At 48.3% G+C, this 20,522-nt stretch overlaps 9 protein-coding genes across 9 annotated transcripts; 4 read left to right on the top strand and 5 right to left on the bottom strand.

Moving 5' to 3' along the window:
* Positions 1–265: 265 nt before the first annotated feature.
* PFICI_02360 (uncharacterized protein) lies at positions 266–1,177 on the top strand (the record flags this gene model as incomplete). Its single annotated transcript, XM_007830941.1, has 1 exon — positions 266–1,177. One exon carries the CDS (start codon positions 266–268, stop codon positions 1,175–1,177), a length of 912 nt encoding a protein of 303 aa, XP_007829132.1.
* Positions 1,178–1,260: 83 nt separating this feature from the next.
* On the bottom strand, positions 1,261–2,860 carry PFICI_02361 (uncharacterized protein; the record flags this gene model as incomplete). The annotated part of the gene is made up of 7 exons (XM_007830942.1): positions 1,261–1,586; positions 1,643–1,720; positions 1,775–2,072; positions 2,121–2,342; positions 2,404–2,425; positions 2,498–2,762; positions 2,818–2,860. The coding sequence occupies 7 exons, from the start codon at positions 2,858–2,860 to the stop codon at positions 1,261–1,263; spliced, it is 1,254 nt and encodes a 417-aa protein (XP_007829133.1).
* A 66-nt stretch (positions 2,861–2,926) lies between these two features.
* Positions 2,927–3,196, bottom strand: PFICI_02362 (uncharacterized protein; the record flags this gene model as incomplete). Its single annotated transcript, XM_007830943.1, has 1 exon — positions 2,927–3,196. The coding sequence occupies one exon, from the start codon at positions 3,194–3,196 to the stop codon at positions 2,927–2,929; it is 270 nt and encodes an 89-aa protein (XP_007829134.1).
* Positions 3,197–4,378: 1,182 nt separating this feature from the next.
* Positions 4,379–5,161, top strand: PFICI_02363 (uncharacterized protein; the record flags this gene model as incomplete). The annotated part of the gene is made up of 2 exons (XM_007830944.1): positions 4,379–4,738; positions 4,802–5,161. The coding sequence occupies 2 exons, from the start codon at positions 4,379–4,381 to the stop codon at positions 5,159–5,161; spliced, it is 720 nt and encodes a 239-aa protein (XP_007829135.1).
* A 103-nt stretch (positions 5,162–5,264) lies between these two features.
* On the bottom strand, positions 5,265–7,559 carry PFICI_02364 (uncharacterized protein; the record flags this gene model as incomplete). The annotated part of the gene is made up of 3 exons (XM_007830945.1): positions 5,265–5,831; positions 5,892–6,341; positions 6,393–7,559. The coding sequence occupies 3 exons, from the start codon at positions 7,557–7,559 to the stop codon at positions 5,265–5,267; spliced, it is 2,184 nt and encodes a 727-aa protein (XP_007829136.1).
* Positions 7,560–8,318: 759 nt separating this feature from the next.
* PFICI_02365 (uncharacterized protein) lies at positions 8,319–9,794 on the bottom strand (the record flags this gene model as incomplete). The annotated part of the gene is made up of 1 exon (XM_007830946.1): positions 8,319–9,794. One exon carries the CDS (start codon positions 9,792–9,794, stop codon positions 8,319–8,321), a length of 1,476 nt encoding a protein of 491 aa, XP_007829137.1.
* Positions 9,795–10,912: 1,118 nt separating this feature from the next.
* PFICI_02366 (uncharacterized protein) lies at positions 10,913–12,096 on the top strand (the record flags this gene model as incomplete). The annotated part of the gene is made up of 3 exons (XM_007830947.1): positions 10,913–11,227; positions 11,291–11,473; positions 11,608–12,096. The coding sequence occupies 3 exons, from the start codon at positions 10,913–10,915 to the stop codon at positions 12,094–12,096; spliced, it is 987 nt and encodes a 328-aa protein (XP_007829138.1).
* A 377-nt stretch (positions 12,097–12,473) lies between these two features.
* PFICI_02367 (uncharacterized protein) lies at positions 12,474–15,289 on the bottom strand (the record flags this gene model as incomplete). The annotated part of the gene is made up of 2 exons (XM_007830948.1): positions 12,474–14,690; positions 14,750–15,289. The coding sequence occupies 2 exons, from the start codon at positions 15,287–15,289 to the stop codon at positions 12,474–12,476; spliced, it is 2,757 nt and encodes a 918-aa protein (XP_007829139.1).
* A 3,394-nt stretch (positions 15,290–18,683) lies between these two features.
* Positions 18,684–20,090, top strand: PFICI_02368 (uncharacterized protein; the record flags this gene model as incomplete). The annotated part of the gene is made up of 4 exons (XM_007830949.1): positions 18,684–18,895; positions 18,951–19,254; positions 19,308–19,665; positions 19,831–20,090. 4 exons carry the CDS (start codon positions 18,684–18,686, stop codon positions 20,088–20,090), a joined length of 1,134 nt encoding a protein of 377 aa, XP_007829140.1.
* Between the last annotated feature and the right edge of the window lie 432 nt (positions 20,091–20,522).

The following is a 20,522-nucleotide window of genomic DNA, read 5'->3' on the forward strand; positions in this document are numbered from 1 at the left end:
GTGTGCCGATTATGTTCAGACCGCTGCGTAGCCGGTACAACTGGTAAGGCGATCACAAGCACACCATTAACCGCGTTGTTTCCAAGAAAACCGACTTAAATTTGTCGCTTTTGAACCCGAACTTCCGACTGGAATCACATCTTGTCTGGCCATTGCAAAGTAGTCTTATACGTGACTAGCAACTATACCAGGCCGTCCTTGGCAGGTTGACCTACATTTTCTGGTATTCAGCACCGTTTAAGACAGTAGTGAATCAAGTTTCAAGATGACGACAAAATCAGATACCCTAATTGATGAGAACTACAAATTCATCAAACAGCAACTTGCAGCTATTGATCCCGCGGATATCGTCGCTCAGCGCCTTGTCCTAGAGACTTTACACAGCAGCGCATTAGAGCCACTGGACGTCACTTATGAGGAGGTACGGTGTCCCGGCACCACACGGCCGGCCATTTGGTGCAAACCATTAGTCGCTTTTTTAAACCATGCAATTCTATATACGCACGGAGGCGCCGGGTTTGCGGGGTCCCCACAGAGTCATCGCAAGATTGCCGGCCATATCGCCAAGGCATCTGGCTGTCCAGCTTTAGTGATCGACTATCGTCTCGTTCCCGAACATCCCTTTCCAGCTGGACTCCTGGACGCACTGGCGGCCTACAAGTGGATGCTCGAGACCATACCCGCCCACAATATTGCCGTGGTCGGCGACTCCATGGGCGGTAATCTAGCAATCAGCCTAGTTCTCAAGGCTCGAGAAACAGGCCTTGCACCACCATCGGCTATAGTGGCAATCTCGCCATGGCTAGATATGGAACAGTTTGGTACTTCTATTCGAGACAATATCGATCGCGATCTCTTGGCATCTCCTGGCACCTTTGCCCAAATTTCTAAACTTTACTTAGGAGAGACTTGTCCACAGGACCCATTTGCGAATCCTCTTTACGGCGAATACCATGGATTTCCCCCAATGTTTCTGACCGCTGGAGGAGCGGAGATGCTGGCTGATAATGCTACAAGGCTTGGGGAAAGGGCCCAAGCAGCGGGGGCTCACGTCGAGGTGGAGGTAGTACCAGATATGCAGCACGTTTTCCCTTTCATGGCGGGTAATTCCAAAGTGGCAGACAGGACTGTTGAGAAGATTGGTCACTTTATAAAGATCAATTTGAATCTGTTGTGAGAATGTAAGCCTTGCCCTTATAGCTCAGCAATCAGTAGACAAGAGTTTGCGCAATGGATACTTTCAGTGACCAGATAGCTATGTTAATAGACATAACGGAAGCCGACCTTTTCCTTGTCTGTCATGTCGTCCAACATGTCGTCCGCACTCAATTCTGTAGCACCACTCTCAATCCTGTCCCGCTGCTTGTTTTCGAACCAGCATCCCGCTGCATAGATGCCCATGCATACAATCGCCCCGATTTCGCAACCCAAGATGGCGTTATATCCAGTGGTATAGGATGGAGACTCGCTAGACTTGAATAACTGCGGTGCTATGATGTTGGCAATACAATAACTGCTGAAAACCATTGCGTTGACAGTAAGCTTCTTCGTATGGCCCGATGTATTTGCCAGAGGAAGTGAAATGACTTATGTGACGTTAGCCAAGTGCCTCGATAGGTGGGTATCATGGAATATGACTTACTTGTTGGATAAGCACCCCAGAAAAAGTAGAAGAAATAGTACGAAACGAGAAGTCCGTTCTTATTATCGGAAGGGAGTTCTGGATCTGGTTAGTAATGATTTGCTAAAAACACAAGGACCGAAGAAAGCTTACTCCGTATAAGTATGGAACAAATCATCGGCACAAGACAGCAGAGAGAGCCCCATAGACTTCGTTTGTTTGTAGTGACGCGAGAAAGTCCAGACACAATAAAGGCAGACACAGTCTGGAATACGCCGGTCGGCATCCCGAGAAGAGTGGTCTGCAAAGCTCCATAGCCCATTCCAGAGACGATCTGTGCGGCAAAGGTAACAAGGCCACCGTTGGGGATGTTGAGCAAGATGGATATCGCGACAATCAGCCATGACTTCCAATCCAGGAACCCTTCCCTGACCTGGTACCATTTGAATTGCTGGCAGAGTTAGTGGAGGCAATGTTATCACGAGAGAGGGGAGCCAACCTTGTTGTGCATGCCAGTCATATTTTCCTTTAGCCTATCAACGGCAATGTATTTCTCTTTCTCATTCAAGAATCCGCCACTTAATGGAGAGTCTGGCAAGAAGAGGAAGAGTACTATTCCCCAAACAAAGGTAAATCCTCCAAGAGTTATGAAGAGTAGTCTCCACGATGCAATTCCGGTAGTTGCATGGCCAATGCCCCATGAGACCAAGCCAGTAATGACCTTTTTCACATGTTAGCAAAAAGCATATTTGTGTCACGATGATGAGAGCCAAAGTACTCACCGATGATAATGATGTGAACCAACTGAAATCTGTCAGCGCGTTTGGAGAGAGAGTGATATAGGCCGGAACCGTGAGTAGGTAGAAGTCAACTTACACTGTCACACGAAGTGTTTGTTCCGGTTTTGTGTACCACATTACGGTAATAACACTCATCATGGGGTACAGAGGAGCTTCAAAAAATCCCATGATGAAGCGCAACGTCATTATACCAGCCGCATTTTGGGTAGCGCCCATTAACGAAACAAGTACACCCCACATCAAAACTGTACCCGATAGCAGTTTGGCGATTGGTAGGCGCTGCATGACGGGACCAAACGGCCATTCACCAAGAAGAAAGCCAAAATAGAAGATTGATCCGACTGTAAATCATCAGTAGATGAAAGAATAGTGTTGTTGGTTTGTCTGAACACTCACCCCAGTTGTACTGTTGACCGACCAGGTGGAGGTCTGCAGTCATACCATAGAGCGCAGCATTGGAAATAATGATTTTCTTGCAAAGGGTTAGCCAAAAAAAAAAAAAAAATTATGTCACTGATCTTTGACTTGCATCAATTGCTGACAAGTTGGTCGTGATCCACATCAAAGGCATCAATCTCCAATCAATCTTGCGAACCAACTTCTTTGCCTCGTCGAGGGAATAGGACCCGTATTGGCTGGCATGGTCGTGAAGGTACTGCGCTGCCTCGTTGGATTGTTCGGCTTGTTTCTCGTCCGAGATCCCTTCTTCAATGAACGTAGTGTCGGCAACCTTGGCTCCAATCTCTTTATCCTGCTGGGGTGGTAGAGATGGCATCGTTTACCTAATGACAAGCAGTTCTTCACAGACTCTGGCCTCAACTTTGTGGAGTGAACAGGAATGAAGCCGGAGAAATCAACGAAGCAGAAGAATGCCAAGATACGGACTGCAAAAATATGAACTCAGACAGTTTCTCGATCGATCTGCACAAGCGACCATGAATAATATGTCTTAGAGGGGCTGAGTCAGTACCCAGCGGGGTGTGAATTCTTGTGACACGCGAGAACTCCAGAGAAGGGATCAATCATCGAGGTGATTTAGAGATATCGAATGAAAGACAGGGTGGCATTTCTACGGGATCAAATATTCTTCCACCACAGGCAGAGCATTTGGTATTGGCACATTCCAGGGGCCCCGGACGCACTAGATAGTAGCAGGACTGTGAAGATCGGGAGCTTCACTTCCTACCGCTTCATCTCCTACCTCATTCAGGGCACATTAGTAGTGCATTGTCCAGCCAGCAGTGCTGATAGTGGTCCGGTCAGACATGATTTGGAAGGTTTCTACCTATATCTTATCTTATCTTGTTTGCTGGCCATTGTACCTGGTGTATCTTTTGAAGCATACTGAGAGCTGGGGTGGTCGATTCGGTTTCATCCATGCACAGGAGCTCACCTTGTACAGACTATTCTAAGAATCAAATCAGATTCTGTCGGACATTCGGTCGAAAATGGTCCTGATATCAAAGTGCGCCATTGTATCATATTTGTGTATGATTGTCGGACACTCGGACGCAATGTCCGAAGATCTTTGATAACGGCATGTTCGGCCTCCAAGAGCGGAGCACTTAGTGCACAATGTTGGTACCCCGGTTTGGGGAGCTCCCCACTATTCCGGAGTGTTGTGCGGGCGGCTTGTTTAGATAACTTGGGCTGTTATTAATCAATCCTCATGCCCGAAGAAAGAGCCATCTTGACGGCATTGATGTCCGGAGTACTATTGTTGATATTGAGGTATCTAGATGGATTTGAAAACCCTGCTGTCGTGTCTGGCTTGGATGGACTATAGAAGTCCCAAGCCTGCCCGTAGCAAGACAAGCTAGTACACTGGACTCTGTTCCTAGTTCATGCGCTCCGCAACTTTGTGCAACGTATTTCCAGCCCAATAAATCAGCGACGCACAACCAATTGCCACTACGAAACCAAGGTCTAATCTTTCGCCTCTAAAAAAGTATTCAGCATGCCTCACGCCCAAGGCCTCAAGATTGCCATTCTCATCAATGAGTTCTCCAAGCAGACTCAACCGATGAAAGATGCATATCGCACAATCCTAGCCACTGTTGAGCCAGACGCGACGATTGAATTTTTCGATCCGATAAATGCCCAAGAGTATCCCGATGTGGCGAAATTTGATCTCATTGTCCTGAGCGGCGGCAGCGTATTTGTCATGGAAGAGGTCCCTTGGGTCATGAAGATGCGGGCCTTTATCAAGTCGACAGTAGAAACGCAACCCACCAAGAAGATGATGGGCATTTGCTGGGGCCACCAGATCATCAATGTCGCCCTCGGAGGTATCGTGGAAGAAATGGGCTCGGCCGATGTAAGATGACTTTTGATTTCAATAGTATTGTGTTATTTGGCCAAGTCTAATAACTGCTTGCAGGTTGGCGTCCATACAATACCTCTGACAGAAGAGGGCAGTCAGTTCTTCCAGGGTACCACCCTTCAGAGCTCTAGCGAGTTCAAAATTCAGCAATTTCACAAACGCGACGTCACAAAGCCAGCCCCCGGCCTCATTCCCTTGGCCAAGAATAATGAAGCTTTTATTAATGAGCAGAACACCATCATCACGTTTCAGGGTCATCCCGAGATGAATGTAGAATGGGCTTATACAGCCGCTTCCGGCTTTCCTGCCTACATTGCCCTCACAGGGTACACGATGGAGGAGATATTAGAAAGCGTCAAAATTCCTACTGATGGTGAGGCCATTTGGAGGCGCGTTTTGGAGTGGGTAAGGGAGTAGATTTATGTAGAAGATATAAACATGTCTGTCCTTGACATGAATTTCTCGGACAGTGGCCATGGAATATCCTTCTGTGGCGGCGTTGTCAATGTTAGGAGAACGCTCAATTATCAGGATTGACCCAAGGATCTCCCAAACCAAAGTACTCCTGCCCAAAGTCCATTTGCTCATTGTACCAAGTACCCGGCTCTAGTCCTTCATGGAATCGTCCTCCAAAGTCCTCTTGTCGGTGGGCTGGAGGCGACGGCTGAGAACCCGCCACAGTCGAATTGATGAGTGGTTGATGGGCAGTGCGGCGGTTGCCAACGGCCCATACCGGCCGCTTTTGGCGGAGAATTTCTTCAATCATGTCGATAGTTCGATAATGCGCACCAAGATACCTTACTTGTTCCACAAGTTTTCCCAAGTCTTCCAAGTCTCTGGGTAGTGGCCATTTATAAATAGATGCCGAGAGATCGTTGGTTAGCGGGACCAACTTTGAGACAATCTCAAACGCATCGCGGTATGGTTCTGCCTCTCGCCACCTTTCGGCCAAGAGAACTAAATTATTTGAGCACGTACGAACTCCTCTCGATGCATATGACGGCTCAAATTCGTCAGACCTCATATGCGGCGGGGTAGTCCAGAAACAATACAGAATCGTGATACCTGCTTGGAATTGTGACAACACCTGAATCGAATTGTTAAAACCAAGATTGGACAGGAAGCGGGGATGTATCAATCTACTCACTGCAAGCCAGGAGTGGGCAATCTGCCGGCTTCTTTGTATCTGCTGGAACGTGATGCAGGCATTGCAACAAGCGATAATTGCTTTGGCGCCCACTGCATGTCGTACCTCGTCGTTGGAGCCCGATGCGAGTCCAACGATACTGTAATAAGCCACCATTCTGAACCAGTTCCGACCACCATATCCTGGCTTGTCGGTAGGCATGGGTATGGATGCTTGCCATTCTTCCAACTCCTGGCAGAATTGGGAGCGCATCCGGTCCAACGCCAACTGTGACGTGGACGGTCCCAATGAGGGGCTCGAACACGTGCTGATGATCCGCGACTGTATTTTTCTTCCATATGTCAAATGATGCGCAACACAAACCTCGCTCTTTTCACATTGAGTGGCGAAGTCTTGGCTCTCGGGTGGGGTGATGGCCTCTGGTGTCAATCTAGGGTTGACGGAAAACATCTGAAATTGTTCAGCCCTGGGAGAGGGGGCGATGGGTACATATTGTCTTACCTGCACAGTGATGAATTCGTCCGGGATAGAGACAGGATGCCCAAAGGCTATGGCAACCCCGCGATCAAGACCATAGCAGCACCACCATATGCGTCTCCTCATCTGCTCTGACTGTGAATGTTCGTGCAGAGACCTATCCTTGCGTGACGACTTGCGATGTAGCCCTGCGGTGATGGCAGTACGAGTGGCGGCAGAAGTGTGTTGTATGATAGCATTTGAAGATGAGCTGTGCAAGGCATGCATGGTGAGCAGAAGCAGGAACACGGTTTCTCTCACCAGGTCCTTGCCAGAAAACAGCTTTGGAAGGTAATACTTTTCGACGTGGGCATAAAGTACCTCGGTACGCGTGGGATTCTGTCGCGTGTTACCATCAAAGATTAGTGCGCCTATGCTTAATACCATGCAAAACACACATTGTTGAAAATCGTCGAGTTCAGTACCCAAACGCCCCGCCTTCCACGCGCTGTAGAACTTGTCTAGCTCCGTTTTACAGAGGAATGGATACTGAGGGTGGACATATGTGAGATAGGTCTCGAACAGCGAGCGGGCGTCGGCCTCACTGAGCAAATCGAACGGCCCTTCTTTCCCAGAGTCCGTTCCAAGGTTGCAATTGCCCTGTACCAAGTTCGGATAATCACGATACTTTCTTGGATAAGGTGCAGAAGTGGTTGGTGGCAGCGGAGATGGATTCTGCGTCTCTCGTGGCGATGAATCCAACGCCCCGAAAGTTGGCAATTCAGGTTTGCTCAGAACATGAGATGCAGCCTGCATTTGCGAGTTCTTGTGTCTTGCTGTCTTCAATGCATATGGCTGCTTTGGCGAGACGTTGCGTCGCAAAGATGCTGGGCTAGCAGAAGATGCCTTTGGAACCTGCACTTGCTCATCGGTATTGTGACCCGGCTCTTGATGTGGCGAGCTCTCTTGCGGACTGAGCTGCGGCGACTCGAAATTGATGTCTGGCAGCGTTTCGTGATCCTGGAGGGTATCGACACTCGCCGCTCCTTGGTTGTCCAGCCTCTTCTCTAGCAGAGCTAGCCTCCGAAGCAGGGCATTCGTGTCAATGCTACATCGGCAGATGAGCAAATGCCATGCGCGGTTTTGTAAGAGATATTCAGGGGTACTCACTTTGATAGCTGGGATGCCCTCTGCCCCTTTTGTGGTATGCATTCTGGTGACCAGATTTGGATTTAGGACTTCGATCTAAAGAAACGACCCGTGCGGGACAGGACTGACCTTTTTTGGCATGAACGCAATGTCCGCATCGCGGACGTACATTGTCGCACTTATGAGGAAATCAGTAAATCTTCGGGCAAAAACATTAATGAAAATGTCTTGCTCAACCTTTTGCTTCCGATCACGACATCTTTGACATGCAAGGACTCGTTTGGACAGTGATCCAGTGGACCTTCTCCCCACCCCCGCAGGGCGTTCAGCAGGAGACTTCTCCATCAGGCTTGATATCTAGGCGCAGCTTCGGACGGTAGACACATTCAGAGAAGAGCACTGTCGCGATATTGCGTTTATCGGACAAAATCAATGCGTGATCTCCCTATTCAAGGTCTGGGTGGGAAATGTGCCATGGGTACAAGGCACGTACTCAGTGTCTGGGGCATGAGCGTATCTACCAGACCGAGATAAGCGTTGGTAGGTACCTACTTATCTGCAACGACGATCGGCGCTGTCCCTCACCATATTCTCCACTTTACTCATTCACCTATTCTCTACTCTCTACCTAGTAGCTTTGTCGCGCGGCATCATGTACCGAGCTATTTTCTCCTATTGATCAGTTGAACAAGTCGAGTGTCATCTACAAAAGCATGGAATGTCCAGAATTTCGGCAGATAGTTAACGCCCTCAAACAAGGTCAAAGGGAGTTTCTGCGCCTCCGAGTCCACCTCTCTTGGACTTTTTCCCACAAGGTCCGTGTCACACCTCGCCATTGTCCCAACTTGACAAAAGTGGAAGCTCTACATCCGAAAGTAGGGGCGAGTGACTGAGACTGTCTTGTTGCAAAAACTCATCAGATACTACATCGTAATAGTTGACGACGTTTGGTATCTTCACCTCTCCATAAGTTGTCAATGCCCGTAGTCGGCGCGAAGAAATAGTTAGTCCATTCGATGGATAGAATAGGCCGCACTCCACACGCCGCCATGTCTTGCCCGGAAGTAGCTCCATGCTGAGTTCAATCGAACGAACTTTTCCATCATCACCTTGCGTCCAGGCGTTTAGTCTCATCCTTGTCGTGATCTTCTTGTAGTGGAAACAATAATAGATTGGCATTATAAACAATATCAGGCCGAATGTGAGCGGCCATGTGATGAGTGGATATATGTTCCAGGACCATGGGCGCTGTATCGAGAGCCCTGCCTCGGTGAGTTCAAAGCCTTTAGCGCCCAGCTTCTCCTTCGAACCTCGCGGCCTGGCCAGTCCTGTATCAAATGTAATACTCCCAGCATCGCGGAAACAAACTGGGGCGGGAGCGAATAGCCCACTCGATGCAATCTCACTCGATCTCCAAGCAAACAAAGTCTCATCGAAAGGTGTATCGCGGTTCCACGTTCTCAGGATCTCGTGCTGGAGACGCAAGAATTCTGCAGGGCCTTGACCATATCTTGCGTCGAGATATACGTTGAATATGCCAAGCATGCAGTAGGCCCGGTCTTCAATGTGCTGCGTAGTTCTGAGCGACAACCAACTCATTTTTTGACCCAAGCTGGCATCTCTGAAAGAACCGTGCAAACGCAAGATGTCTTCAGAGATATTGGTTGCTAGTGAAATGTCCGCAGCAAGCTCCGTACGAGATCCGATGAGATTCCAATCCCTATCGTAGAACTCGACCTGGGCTGGCGCTAGAAGCTCTTGCAGCGTCCAACCACGGCGAAACCACTCGCTATTGAGAAACTGCCTCCGAGAAGCGTCAGATCCGTCCCATGACACATCCACCAGGTACGCATAGCAGACGACAGCCTCGGCGTACCAGCGAAACATTGAACCAATGGCCGTACTTAATTCACTCTGATCTGCCTTGTTGATACACACTGTGTCGATCCATATATGTTCAATCGGAGGGGTATCCATCGACACAAGTTGCTGGGCTTGTTTGCATGCACGTGCAATCTTGTAGAGTGACGACTGTTCCTCCACGTCAGCCGATTGAGATTGCACCCCCAGCGCGGCTGGATGTTGCAACGGAACATCTCGTAATCGGTCTTTTGTAAGGGTACTAAAGTCCTGAAAAGTGATTTCTTTGCCTACCCAGCGGTGCGAGAGAATGGCATATCGAGGCTTTGGGCGTGACGTGCCGCCCAAGGAATGCCACAATCTGTCCTGCGCGTTATCAAGGGTACGTTCCTGGAACCCAGACGCAAACTCAAAACTGTGGACGTGGAGGAGTCTCATTGTATGAGAGCGCAGAAGTAATCAGGGACCTAGATAAACTTGAGAAAAAGGGTACCTAGATAGTTGAGACTGCAAAAGCTTACGTAGCGATTAAAATAGTTCCATGTGTTTGGTTGTAAATTTCTAGTTGCTGTGTAATCTGTCCTTCTCTCGATTCCACGGCATCCTGGATTTTACGCCTGCCTGAATACTGCGCCTCATTGGACACTGCGCCAGGCTTGTTTGGAGCTACAGTACCAAAAGCTTGGCTGGCCAATGTGAGGTAAGCATCGGGGTCGGAGAAACAGGATACCGATTCATCCTTGTTCGTCTCACACGTTTGTGTGCTGCGGAATCCATAAAACACAAGGCAGAACACACGATCATTACATTAAGGTATGGATGTCGAGACACCAAAGGGCTAATTTCTCCCATTGCGAATGACATGGGTACCTGCACTGTGGTTCACTAAAATGATGGTGGGGCTCTGAAATACAGGGATCGGTAGGGTGTTCAAAACCAGAGCAGAAGATGGGCTACAGTGGTCGCGCATACCCCGCTTCAAATACTCCGATTGTTTACAGGTTCGTTGAATTTACTACCAGTTAATATCTAATTCACCATTGTATTGGGCTTTCCCTGTCTTCATTTCGGTATCACCTCAGAGTTTTCTTACGAATATGCAAGAGCCACCGAGTTATTCGTACGCTATGGTCATCAAATCATGCTGCGACATGGTGCTTTGGCGCGAGCCTTCGTCCAAGCCCACCGGAATCAGGGGACATTGTAAGGTATGCTATTGGATATCTAGAGGTTAGTCAAAATTCTTGGCGCTATAGAGTATAGCCGCACTAATCAAAGTCGGCCGCCTTCGTCAACATCTGCACGGAAAGCTCCAAGACAACAACCCATTCGTGGAAAGTGCCATTTCATAGAGACTCAATTTTCTACCTTCTATATACACTTGCCTTGACTCGAATGTGTCCCGATCGGCCCAAGTCAACCGGGGTACGGAATATTTCGAATTTTCAGGACTGTGAGAACGTGTATATAATGTTGAATAGCATCTGCCACAAATGGATATGTTTGAATCAGAGCAAGTCGAGAAATATTCTTCCTTCCCCATCAGAAACGTCAAAATGTTTGCAAAGGCATTGATACTCGGTCTTGCTTGTCTGCCATCATGGGCAATCAACGTGCCCTCGACCCAGGAACGTCGCGGCTATCCACTAGTTGGATATCTAGGGGCCTTCTTCTACGGACACGATCCCTACGTGTATCTCTACACGAGCTTGAATAGCGATCCGACCAACTTTACGGTTCTCAACGACGGAGATCCAGTCATTGTCCCAACCCTGGGAACCGGTGGTGTTCGAGACCCGACCATCGTCCGCGGCAGGGGCACCGACCTTGGTAGCTATTGGCTGCTTGGCACTGATCTAGACATCTCCAAGGTACCTTAGTCATAGTATCACCACCCCAAGCTCTGGTCCAAGGACTAATCAAGCTTTACAAAGACAAACTGGGATGATGCCGATCGCATCGGATCCCGGGCCATGTTCATCTGGCAAAGCGACGACCTTGTAACCTGGTCTGATGAGAGATTGGTCACAATGGAGAATGAGACTGCTGGAATGGTGTACGCGCCTGATGCTATCTGGGATGGGGACAAAAGTGTGTACCATTCCAACTCGGAATCCGTTCTCTTTTCTTGCCTGAGCTGATTGTCTGTGGTAATAGAGCAATACTTTGTGTACTGGGCTTCACGATTCGTAGGTACATCTCCTTGATGAGTTTTTCAGGCATGCTAACCGAGTCATTTAATGACGAGTAGTTTAATGAAGATGATCTAGATCATGAAGGTAGATCAACATCTTATACCATTCGATATTCATATACAACGGATTTTGAGACCTTTACGGATCCTCAAGACTGGTTTGGAGGAGGCAGACTTGACGCCAACCTTTTACAACTCGACGGCAGCTCCTATGCTCGGTTTTACAAGAACCAAAGTGCTAGTCAGATCTACCAACAAATTTCCGCAAACGGTCTCCTTGGTGATTGGTCAGAGGGCACTGCGGTCATGGACGACAACACGGAAGGTCCTTATGCATTTTGGGACAATGTCGAATCGAACAAGGCGCATCTCCTCCTTGACTACTATTCTGGAGGCACAGGCTATGTTGATTTCGACAGTGATTCCGTAGAGGATGGAGTGTGGGAGCGCAACGAGGACAGCTCGATACCAACAGGTCTCAGACATGGTTCTGTACTTGCAATCAACCAAGGGGATCTTACAGCTTTGCAAAGAGCATACTTGTAACAAAATCGAGATGAAGGCAAATTAGCTCGCGTTCTTGGGTGTACTGGGGTTATAGCACAGGTATTGACATTTTTAGTCAGGTACTAGAATCATTGCAAACTGATGTAAATGTACCAAAAATGCAGGTAATATGCTCTCACCGCATACAGCAACTACATATGTACAGCTTCCTTGTCCTTCTTCATTCCAAAATAGACTTGTACACCACCAACGGCGCCTTCCTTGCCTCCCACACTATGTTCAATAAACTGGGCAAGATGACGAGTGGCATCCCGTTCTATGCGCTGCGCCTTCCTCAGATACCGTTACTTTCCATCATTGATGCTTGGTCCTCTTCACGTGGCTACCCAGATAGGTACCTATGTACCCGTCATTTATCACCTGTGTGGATAGAGCAACTGTTCGATAGACTCTAGAACATGGTCCAGACTTTCTCGGCTGCGCTGGATGGTGGACCACTTACCCCTCAGAAACGCCTTCAGTCCACCAGTGGCAACGCGGACATGGGAACGGGTCATATCATCGGAAGGATCGGTTGGCATCAGCCGGTCCAATAGTAACAGAACTAACCCTGATCTGTAACACTCTACTTCTAGTTCAGTGAGTCGCATTCGGATCGAGTCGTGCGGCGCCACTCCACGACTGTTTGTCGCATTCTTCGCATCCACTGGAAGTCTCCTGATACATATCTTCCCATGGCGCTTCTCTGCGCCGGCTTTAATCAACAATGCAGCCATCTCAGATTCATGCTGACGCTCTTCATCCGACATTGATTTGGAAAGGTCTTCTTCCTTAACGCTCCCCAAATCACGTGCCTTACCTATTACCATAACACATGCTCTGTTGATCACTTTTCTGCTCAACTGAAAGATGTAACCTTCTTTGAACAGTCTGTAGAGCATGTCTAGGCCATGGACATGGCACACCATGGCACATAATATCGCTTGAGTGACCTGGAAATCAAGTCTCCTTTCTCGATTGAAAAGATGCTCTACGAAAGCTCTTGCCCAGGGATTCTCAAGCGCGGTCAAAACCACTTCTTGAATGAAAATGGTGGAATCTCCACTTTGATCTGAAGGGCCTTGTAGTAAAGACCTCCCAGCTGCCTGACTTCCAGCTACCACTGTGAAAAATGCCTCAGTGACTGGGTTCTGGTTGATGCTTCGGTCCAAGAGCTGTATCAAAAGAAACTCGCCGTGTCTCGCATTCGTCACAGCAAGAATCATCTCAGCCGTGAAGTTGATTTGGTCTCCATCTATAGCCAGTAGGAGTTGTATCAGTTCTCTTCCCTGTTGAATATTCTTGGTGGCAGCCAGGATGACCTCCCAGGTTGTCCTAATCTCTGTCCTTCGATTTCGAAGAAGTCTCATCATTTCAGTCCCATGATTCTCGTTCCTAGCTGCAGCCTCCACCACGGTGTCTGGGAACTGGGTCTTGTGTTTCCAACAGTGAAGAAGTAACATCATGACATCCTGGTCAAAGAGTTCTGCGGCGTATATACCAGTTTGTTCCATCTCAGTGCATTCGGCATGCTGGGAAATCAGTCTGACCATTGTTTGAAACTTGTCTGCGAGTTCAAATTGCTGGGAATCTCTGTGCATCGATGCGAGATAGCGCATATATGTCACAGCCTCTGGATGCCCCCAGCCCCCCTTGCCTTTCGAAACCGTCCATAGTTTCTGGTAGATTTCCACAGCTCGCTTGTAGTCTCCTGAGGACCATAATATAAGCGCCAGCTGAGACTTGTGGAATGGCTCCTCGACCTTAAGAATATCTTTGTAGTCGCTTTGACCGTGAGTGCTTGTCGTTGTTCTTTCCCAGTCCCAAATCAACAAGAATCTCCGGGACAAGAGTGAGAATACATCCGAATTCTCGATGAGTCGTTGACAACGCACAGTGTCCTCCTCCATGAGGTCCACTGAAATTCTGACGATGATCAAATGGCTCTCACAAAGCCTGATGATCATGGGTTTTGGCGCTCCCTCCAAGATACAGACAATATCTCCTGCTAGAACCGAGGGTGCTGTCGATTCCATGCAAAGGGCAGCTTCATATTGGTCAGTCCCATGCTTCGGTGTTCTGACACATATCAGTTCCCTGTCACGTCCACAGGACAATACTGTGCAGACATGCCCAAGAACATATCCGCTGCTCTGAATTACAGCGATATAATGCTTTTCCCATGTTGTGACATGGACATGGTCGGAAAGCACAGCTTTAACCAATCGCCGTAAGAGTTCTCTCCACGAAAGGTTGTAATTGGGCTTTAAGCCGCTTTCGCCAGGATTTACTGATCTGATACCAAGCAGGGCGTAGACTCTGTCTAGGGGATTTGTAGCATGGCGAGTATGGAACGTGTCGATCAATTCACCTAAAGGGTGTAGTCCCAACGTAAATCCTTCCACCTGGCCTTGGATGTCTTTGTGTCGAAATGCTGCACCCCCAATGAGGTACTTCAAAGGACTAATCAGACTTCGCCTGTCTTCATAGGCCTCTTCTAGATTGTCCAGACCTGTGCAAAATGTTTTCCCTTCAATTCGCGCGGATCCACACATGATTACCACGTGCCGGGCTGCGGCGACTTCTTGGAGGACCTGGGCACACGCCAATGTTAACAGGATTTTCTCGTGCCATAGGTCGCCGGACATCTTACCCAGACCCGATCAAACCATGATCTCTTGAGCAACGCGGCGACAGCAGGTATTGCAGATGTCATATCAATGGTCTCGTTCGAAATTTGTATATGTTCCCCAGCCACTCGTATGTGCTCAATTGCTTGACTACTATGCTCAGTTGAGTCACCAAGCCAGACAAGCACTCTTGCCGCTCTGGCATAGATCAGCGCCATCATTTGGACCTGCTTGTTGACTTCTTTGGTGTTGCCTTGGTCGATACAGATAGCGTCTGCCCACAGGTATCGCTCCAGGAAACAGTCTCGCAATGAGCGCAGCGCCGAATGAAGACTTGCTGTCACAGGAACATTGTATTCGCCTATGGTGATACTCTGGGGCTTTTCTGAAGAGCCCCACGCATAGGACAAGGCCTCATACAGACCACAACTGCCATCTGTATTCAGCAGGGGGTAGTCGAGGAGTTCACACTCAATCGGTGCATCCTTATCGCGGTGTGGACTCAGCCGGAGTAGGCGAATATGGCCCTCCGGCAGGGTTGAATGGGAATAAACAGACGACATCCTGCTGTCGGGCACAAGCCGGGACTTCCCTCTCAAAGTGGCAAGCAGAGGGTGATGAGTGATTCTTTTGTAGGTAGCGATCGTGAAATGAGTACGTAGTGTCGGGCAGATGCGGGGAATAGCAAAAATACACCGCGGAACCAGGCGCCCACGTCAGCCTTGTATGCCCCATTGATGCAAGACTGTACTTAGGTACAGTATCTCATGGTGTGATGAAGATGCACTCAGCCCGGTTCGTGTGCATGGATGTTTTTGCCAGGTACCACATGCTATGGGCAGCGGCAACCCTCTCACAGCTCTTGAAAACATGTTTTGTGATATTTTGTTTATCTACCTAGGCACGCTGCAGTCACAACTCGCACGGTAATCCTTTTTTTTAAAAAAAAAAAAAATATATAATGGGGGGGAGAAAAAAAAAAGGCTCGAGCCCTTGGACTGTTTAAGAGAAGAGCGACGACTGTCTCAACGGTGGTGCTGGGCTGAGAACCGGGTGGAGGGTAGAATGCAATCCTGCTATGCTACGCTACAAGTAGCGAATGTCGAGCCTACCGGGCACACCTGTCTCTCTCCAGGCAGTGCTGGCATCTTACGCCGCCCCGCATAGAGGAGGTGCTCTGTATACCTATTGGGTGCCTTTGGAATCACAGAATTCGTGGTTCTATCAACCGTCATCCGATTATTGACGACTTGAAGGGAAATAGTCGGAAGCAGGATTTTTGAAGCAACGCGCCGACAGATGTCCTTTTACAGATTTGATCCAATAGCCTATCTGAAAGTTGCTTAACTGTGGTGCAGTACTGATTAGCCAGTGCGAGCAGCGTGGTTGGGCCCACCCCGGACGCTCAAGCTGGACGAGATGTCCACAACCAATAGATGAAAGTAGTATCGAAAAGAAGCCAGTCTTCTATCTCATGAACCAGGCGCAGTATGAATCCAGGACACGCCTTCGTATGTCCACCACCATCATAGTAAAACTTGTTGACTAAATACCTATGTCTAAAGCAGCTGTATTCCGTACCGGGCACGCTGCCCCTGCCTGCCAGCCATTCTTCCTTTGCTCCGCTATAAGCACCCACTTAGTGCCGATGGGCGGCTCTGCCGCATGGTGGGCAAAAACGGTGTCCTGGCACCGCCATGCTGCTCCGACAATTCATACAAAGCCCAGTCTTGGGACCCGACGAGACATAAGTCCGTGTGTACGTCTCAGTCTTGACAGTGCCGCTGTGGATCGCTCTTCCGCAAGGGATGCAGAAACGGTGACCAGGCTTGGCGCTGTTGCGTCTGCACTGTAGACATGCGGGCATGTTGGCTGGCGAGAAAGTGATTATTGGGTAGTGGTTATCGGGTACTAATTCATATCATGGTCAGCGTCGAAGGGGAGTAGGTACACATGAAGAGAGTTGGGACATTGATATTAGTGCTCATGCAAGCGCTGCAATTGAAGTACCTTTGGATTCTCTTCGACTAAATCAACTTTCGCGTTGGTTCTTTCGCGTCGCACTGTGATAATTCGAAATGGGTATACTAGTTTGAAATCAAAGAGGTTCTGTCACGCGTTGACTAATTGTAAGAGTGCGCGAATGCCAGCTCAAGTGGGTTGAATTCAAGCTTATAAAAGACGCCGAAGGATTGTTTTCTAGCAAATGGCGGACGAATTATTGTCCCGGTTAAAACAATATCAAGTCCTATGTGACCATAAGGCTGCGTCTATCTAGGCAGATGAGGGGATCACGAGGCAGGCTGTGGCATCAAGTTGTTATTCAGGCTACCTTTGAAATCACAGCCTTGGGGGCTATAGAATCCTATCATGTATTATCAGCCACTTTATATGAACAAAGTATCGGCAGTGACTCACAGGGTTTGCATCTCCGCCCACTTGAGGAACCAATAAATATTCCTGTCGAGTTTGGGGGTGAGAGAACTTTTGAACGCAACGTTGCGATGCATGCTTGGTGAGGATGATAGTGGAGTGGTCAGATCTCTCTAGAAAGGGCTAGAGCGAGGCGCCTCCCCCTCTGCATATGACCGCCGAGTCCTCGAATTTCAAAACATCGGGTCAAGGTAGTCCATTCGAGCACATCATTGATGCACTTATTGGCAATGCGCTTCAGCGACGGCGGCAGTGCTCAGTACTATGTATACGTAGGCAGAGGTGTATATCCCGTGTAAAACATGTGACTGACGCAGGATAGCATGGAATGTTGAGGTGCCCTGACACTGATATTTGCAAAATATAGCATGGATATAGTGACATGCAATGGTGAGGCAGGGATCGTCACCTCTGGCTACCTTGCATCCCCCGGTACCCATCCAGGTAAATGTGCGAAAGTGTCGTTCTGTGTGTAGAGCAGAGAAGGGAATGAATTGGTCGGACGACATGTCCGAATGTCCGTCTTTGGGGGCGATAAAGAAGTGCAGTTTTGGCGCCACGTCGCGTTTGTCAATTTGGGAACATTGTGAGTTTGGGCATGCCCAGGTAGTGTAATGTACAGCAGTGTGGGGGAAACACCAAAAAACACTTGTAAACAAGCAGTCTTGGTTGAAGCATGTGTAGTTCTTGCTATCAAACGTATTATGATGAGGTGAATGCAATCTCACTATCGAAACAAAAAAGAAAAAGATTACTCATTACGGAGTTTTTGTTTCTTTACCTATCTCACCCCAGCCTTTCGTTCTTCAATCAGTGAAGCAGCCGAAGCATGGGCCTTATCTCGAAAATAGCCTACACTAATTCCTGGCCGGGTTCAGTTGATAGCGGAATCTTCACTGAGGATTAGCGGGGGCCGTCGCGATAACGAGGAGCAGTTATCAACACAGCGCATTTCTCTCAGTTTTGATAGTACATTGTAGTTGAGAATGGATATATACTCTACGGAAAAGACTGTAATGGCAGAAATTTTTCAACGACAAAAAATCTTTAATTCAAATAAAATGTCAGAAGATTCGGAAATTCAGGCATCTCCCTCCATAGCTTCTGTGTATACCGAAAATGCCACAAAGGCTAGCGACAAGAATCTTGACATCGCTGCAGAGTTCATTAGTCGTTTTGAAGGAACGTCGTATACCACCCAAGAGGAGAAAGCCTTCCGATGGAGGCTGGACAAGCGTTTAATTCCTATTCTATTTTTCAACATTACGCTCGGCGCCGTTGACAAGTCCACAATCAGCATGGGTGCATTGTGCGGCCCCTTTGCCAATAATCAAATCGACATGCTGTTTGGCTGACAATAAGTGTTTTAGATACAATTTGCGAGCCGATGTCGATATGCTGGACGGAGACCGCTACTCATGGGCCGGGAGCGCTTTTTATCTTGGCTATCTGCTTTGGTGCTTTCCTGCAGGCAGCCTGCTCCAAAAGTTTCCTCTCGCCAAGACCATGATGGCCTTTTAAATCATGTGGGGTATTGTGCTCATCGGTACTGGCTTCACCAAGAGCTTCCCGGCCTTTGTGGCCATGCGAGTACTTCTTGGCGTTCTTGAGGCTCCCATTGCTCCGGGCAACTTCTTGGTGATGGGCATGTGGTATACCAGAAAGGAGCAGCCGTTGCGCAGTGGTCTCTTTTACACTGGCATGAGCTCTTTTATTACAGGACCGCTTGGTTATGTGTAAGATCATTGGTATTCTTGCCTTTAGTGTCGTTCATCCTGACTCGATTCGCAGTGTGGGATTCATTACAAATGAGTGGTTCTCTCCCTGGAGGGCTCTGTTTTGGGTTGTCGGATCTATAACCATTGCATACGCCATCATACTTGGCATTCTCTTGCCAGACAACCCAGTCCAATCCAAATTCACCACTGAAAAGGAAAAGTTTATTGCAATTGATCGACTAAGGGCTGATCAGGTCGGTGTGGAAAACAAACAGTGGAAATGGGGGCAGTTTTGGGAGGCCATGCTCGACATCAAGACCTGGATACTCTTCATACTCAATGTTTTGATCAATATTCCCAATGGTGGGCTGGGAAACGTGAGTTCCAGGTGCGCTATCATTCGGGACGATGTATTGACTCCAGTTAATAGTTCACCCCCCTCATTATTGCTGGCCTTGGATACTCGTCGCGTATTGCCAGTTTGCTGTTTATGGTTGTGGGCATCACTTCCACAGCCTCATGTTACATGTGCAATGGCGCTGTGTTCCTTGCGAATCATTATAACCCAAGACTCCAAGTTCGAGGTGCTGCCATGATCTTTGGTCTTGTTGTGGCCATGATTTCAACAATTTTTCTCTACACCCTTCCGACGACTGCAATCCAGAACCGTCTTGTTGCGCTATTCATGGCCTACTTTTACCTCGGTCCGTACGTTGTCTCCATCGGGCTCGCCAGTGCCAACACTGCCGGATACACGAAAAAAGTGACGGTCAACTCCATGATTTTCAGTAAGCAACTTCCCATATCATTTCTCCTTTCTCCGGGTAGTATGATGAGCAAGCACTGCCCAAATTGGCGCTTCAAGAGAGCATACTCAGACATATTTCTCAAAAGAGCTGCTTCAAACTCATTTATCTACCCGGATAGGCAATTGCTAACATATGTTGTTGTAGTGGGTTGGTGTGCTTCAAATATTGTTGGACCATTCTGTTTCAAGACGAACCAAGCTCCATTGTACCCGTTTGGCATCGCTGCTATGCTATTTTCCAACGCAGGTTCAATTATCATGACTTGTCTCTACATACTGTGTTGCTGGTCCGATAACCGTCAGCGAGATAGGAAGGCTGCAGTTGAAGGAACCATTCCGGTCGCAGAAACTGAATTCAGAGATTTTACGGACAAGCAGAACCCGAATTTCCGATACGTTTGGTAGTATGATGGATTCACCGGAGTTACACCTTGATTTATCTATCTGATTTATTCCATAGACAGAACCTATTAGACAAGCGCGTATCACGGACTTTTAATTGCTTGCTGCATCTGGTCGGACGAAATGTCCGAAAATCATGGCCTAGTTCTGGGAGCCATAGCAGTTCCGGAGCAGCATGTTTTCATCTGCTTTCAATTCATCGACACGTGGTCGAGATGGAAATCGCTGAAATTGCAAACGGACTTTGCTCTAGGCATAGACATTAATGGTCCTTCTAAGAGGCTTATCGCGCCCTCGAAACCCGTGTTCTTCAAGTCAATGAAGGACCGGAAAGACACGGCCGAGCCATCAAGTGCTGCAATAGGCCCGTGCCATGGCGCTAAAGCATGCCACCAAGTCAACTGAGGATGGATATTACAGAGTATAATCGCTATC

Source organism: Pestalotiopsis fici, assembly GCF_000516985.1.
Source record: "Pestalotiopsis fici W106-1 unplaced genomic scaffold PFICI_Scf_2, whole genome shotgun sequence".
Lineage (NCBI taxonomy): Eukaryota > Fungi > Ascomycota > Sordariomycetes > Amphisphaeriales > Sporocadaceae > Pestalotiopsis > Pestalotiopsis fici.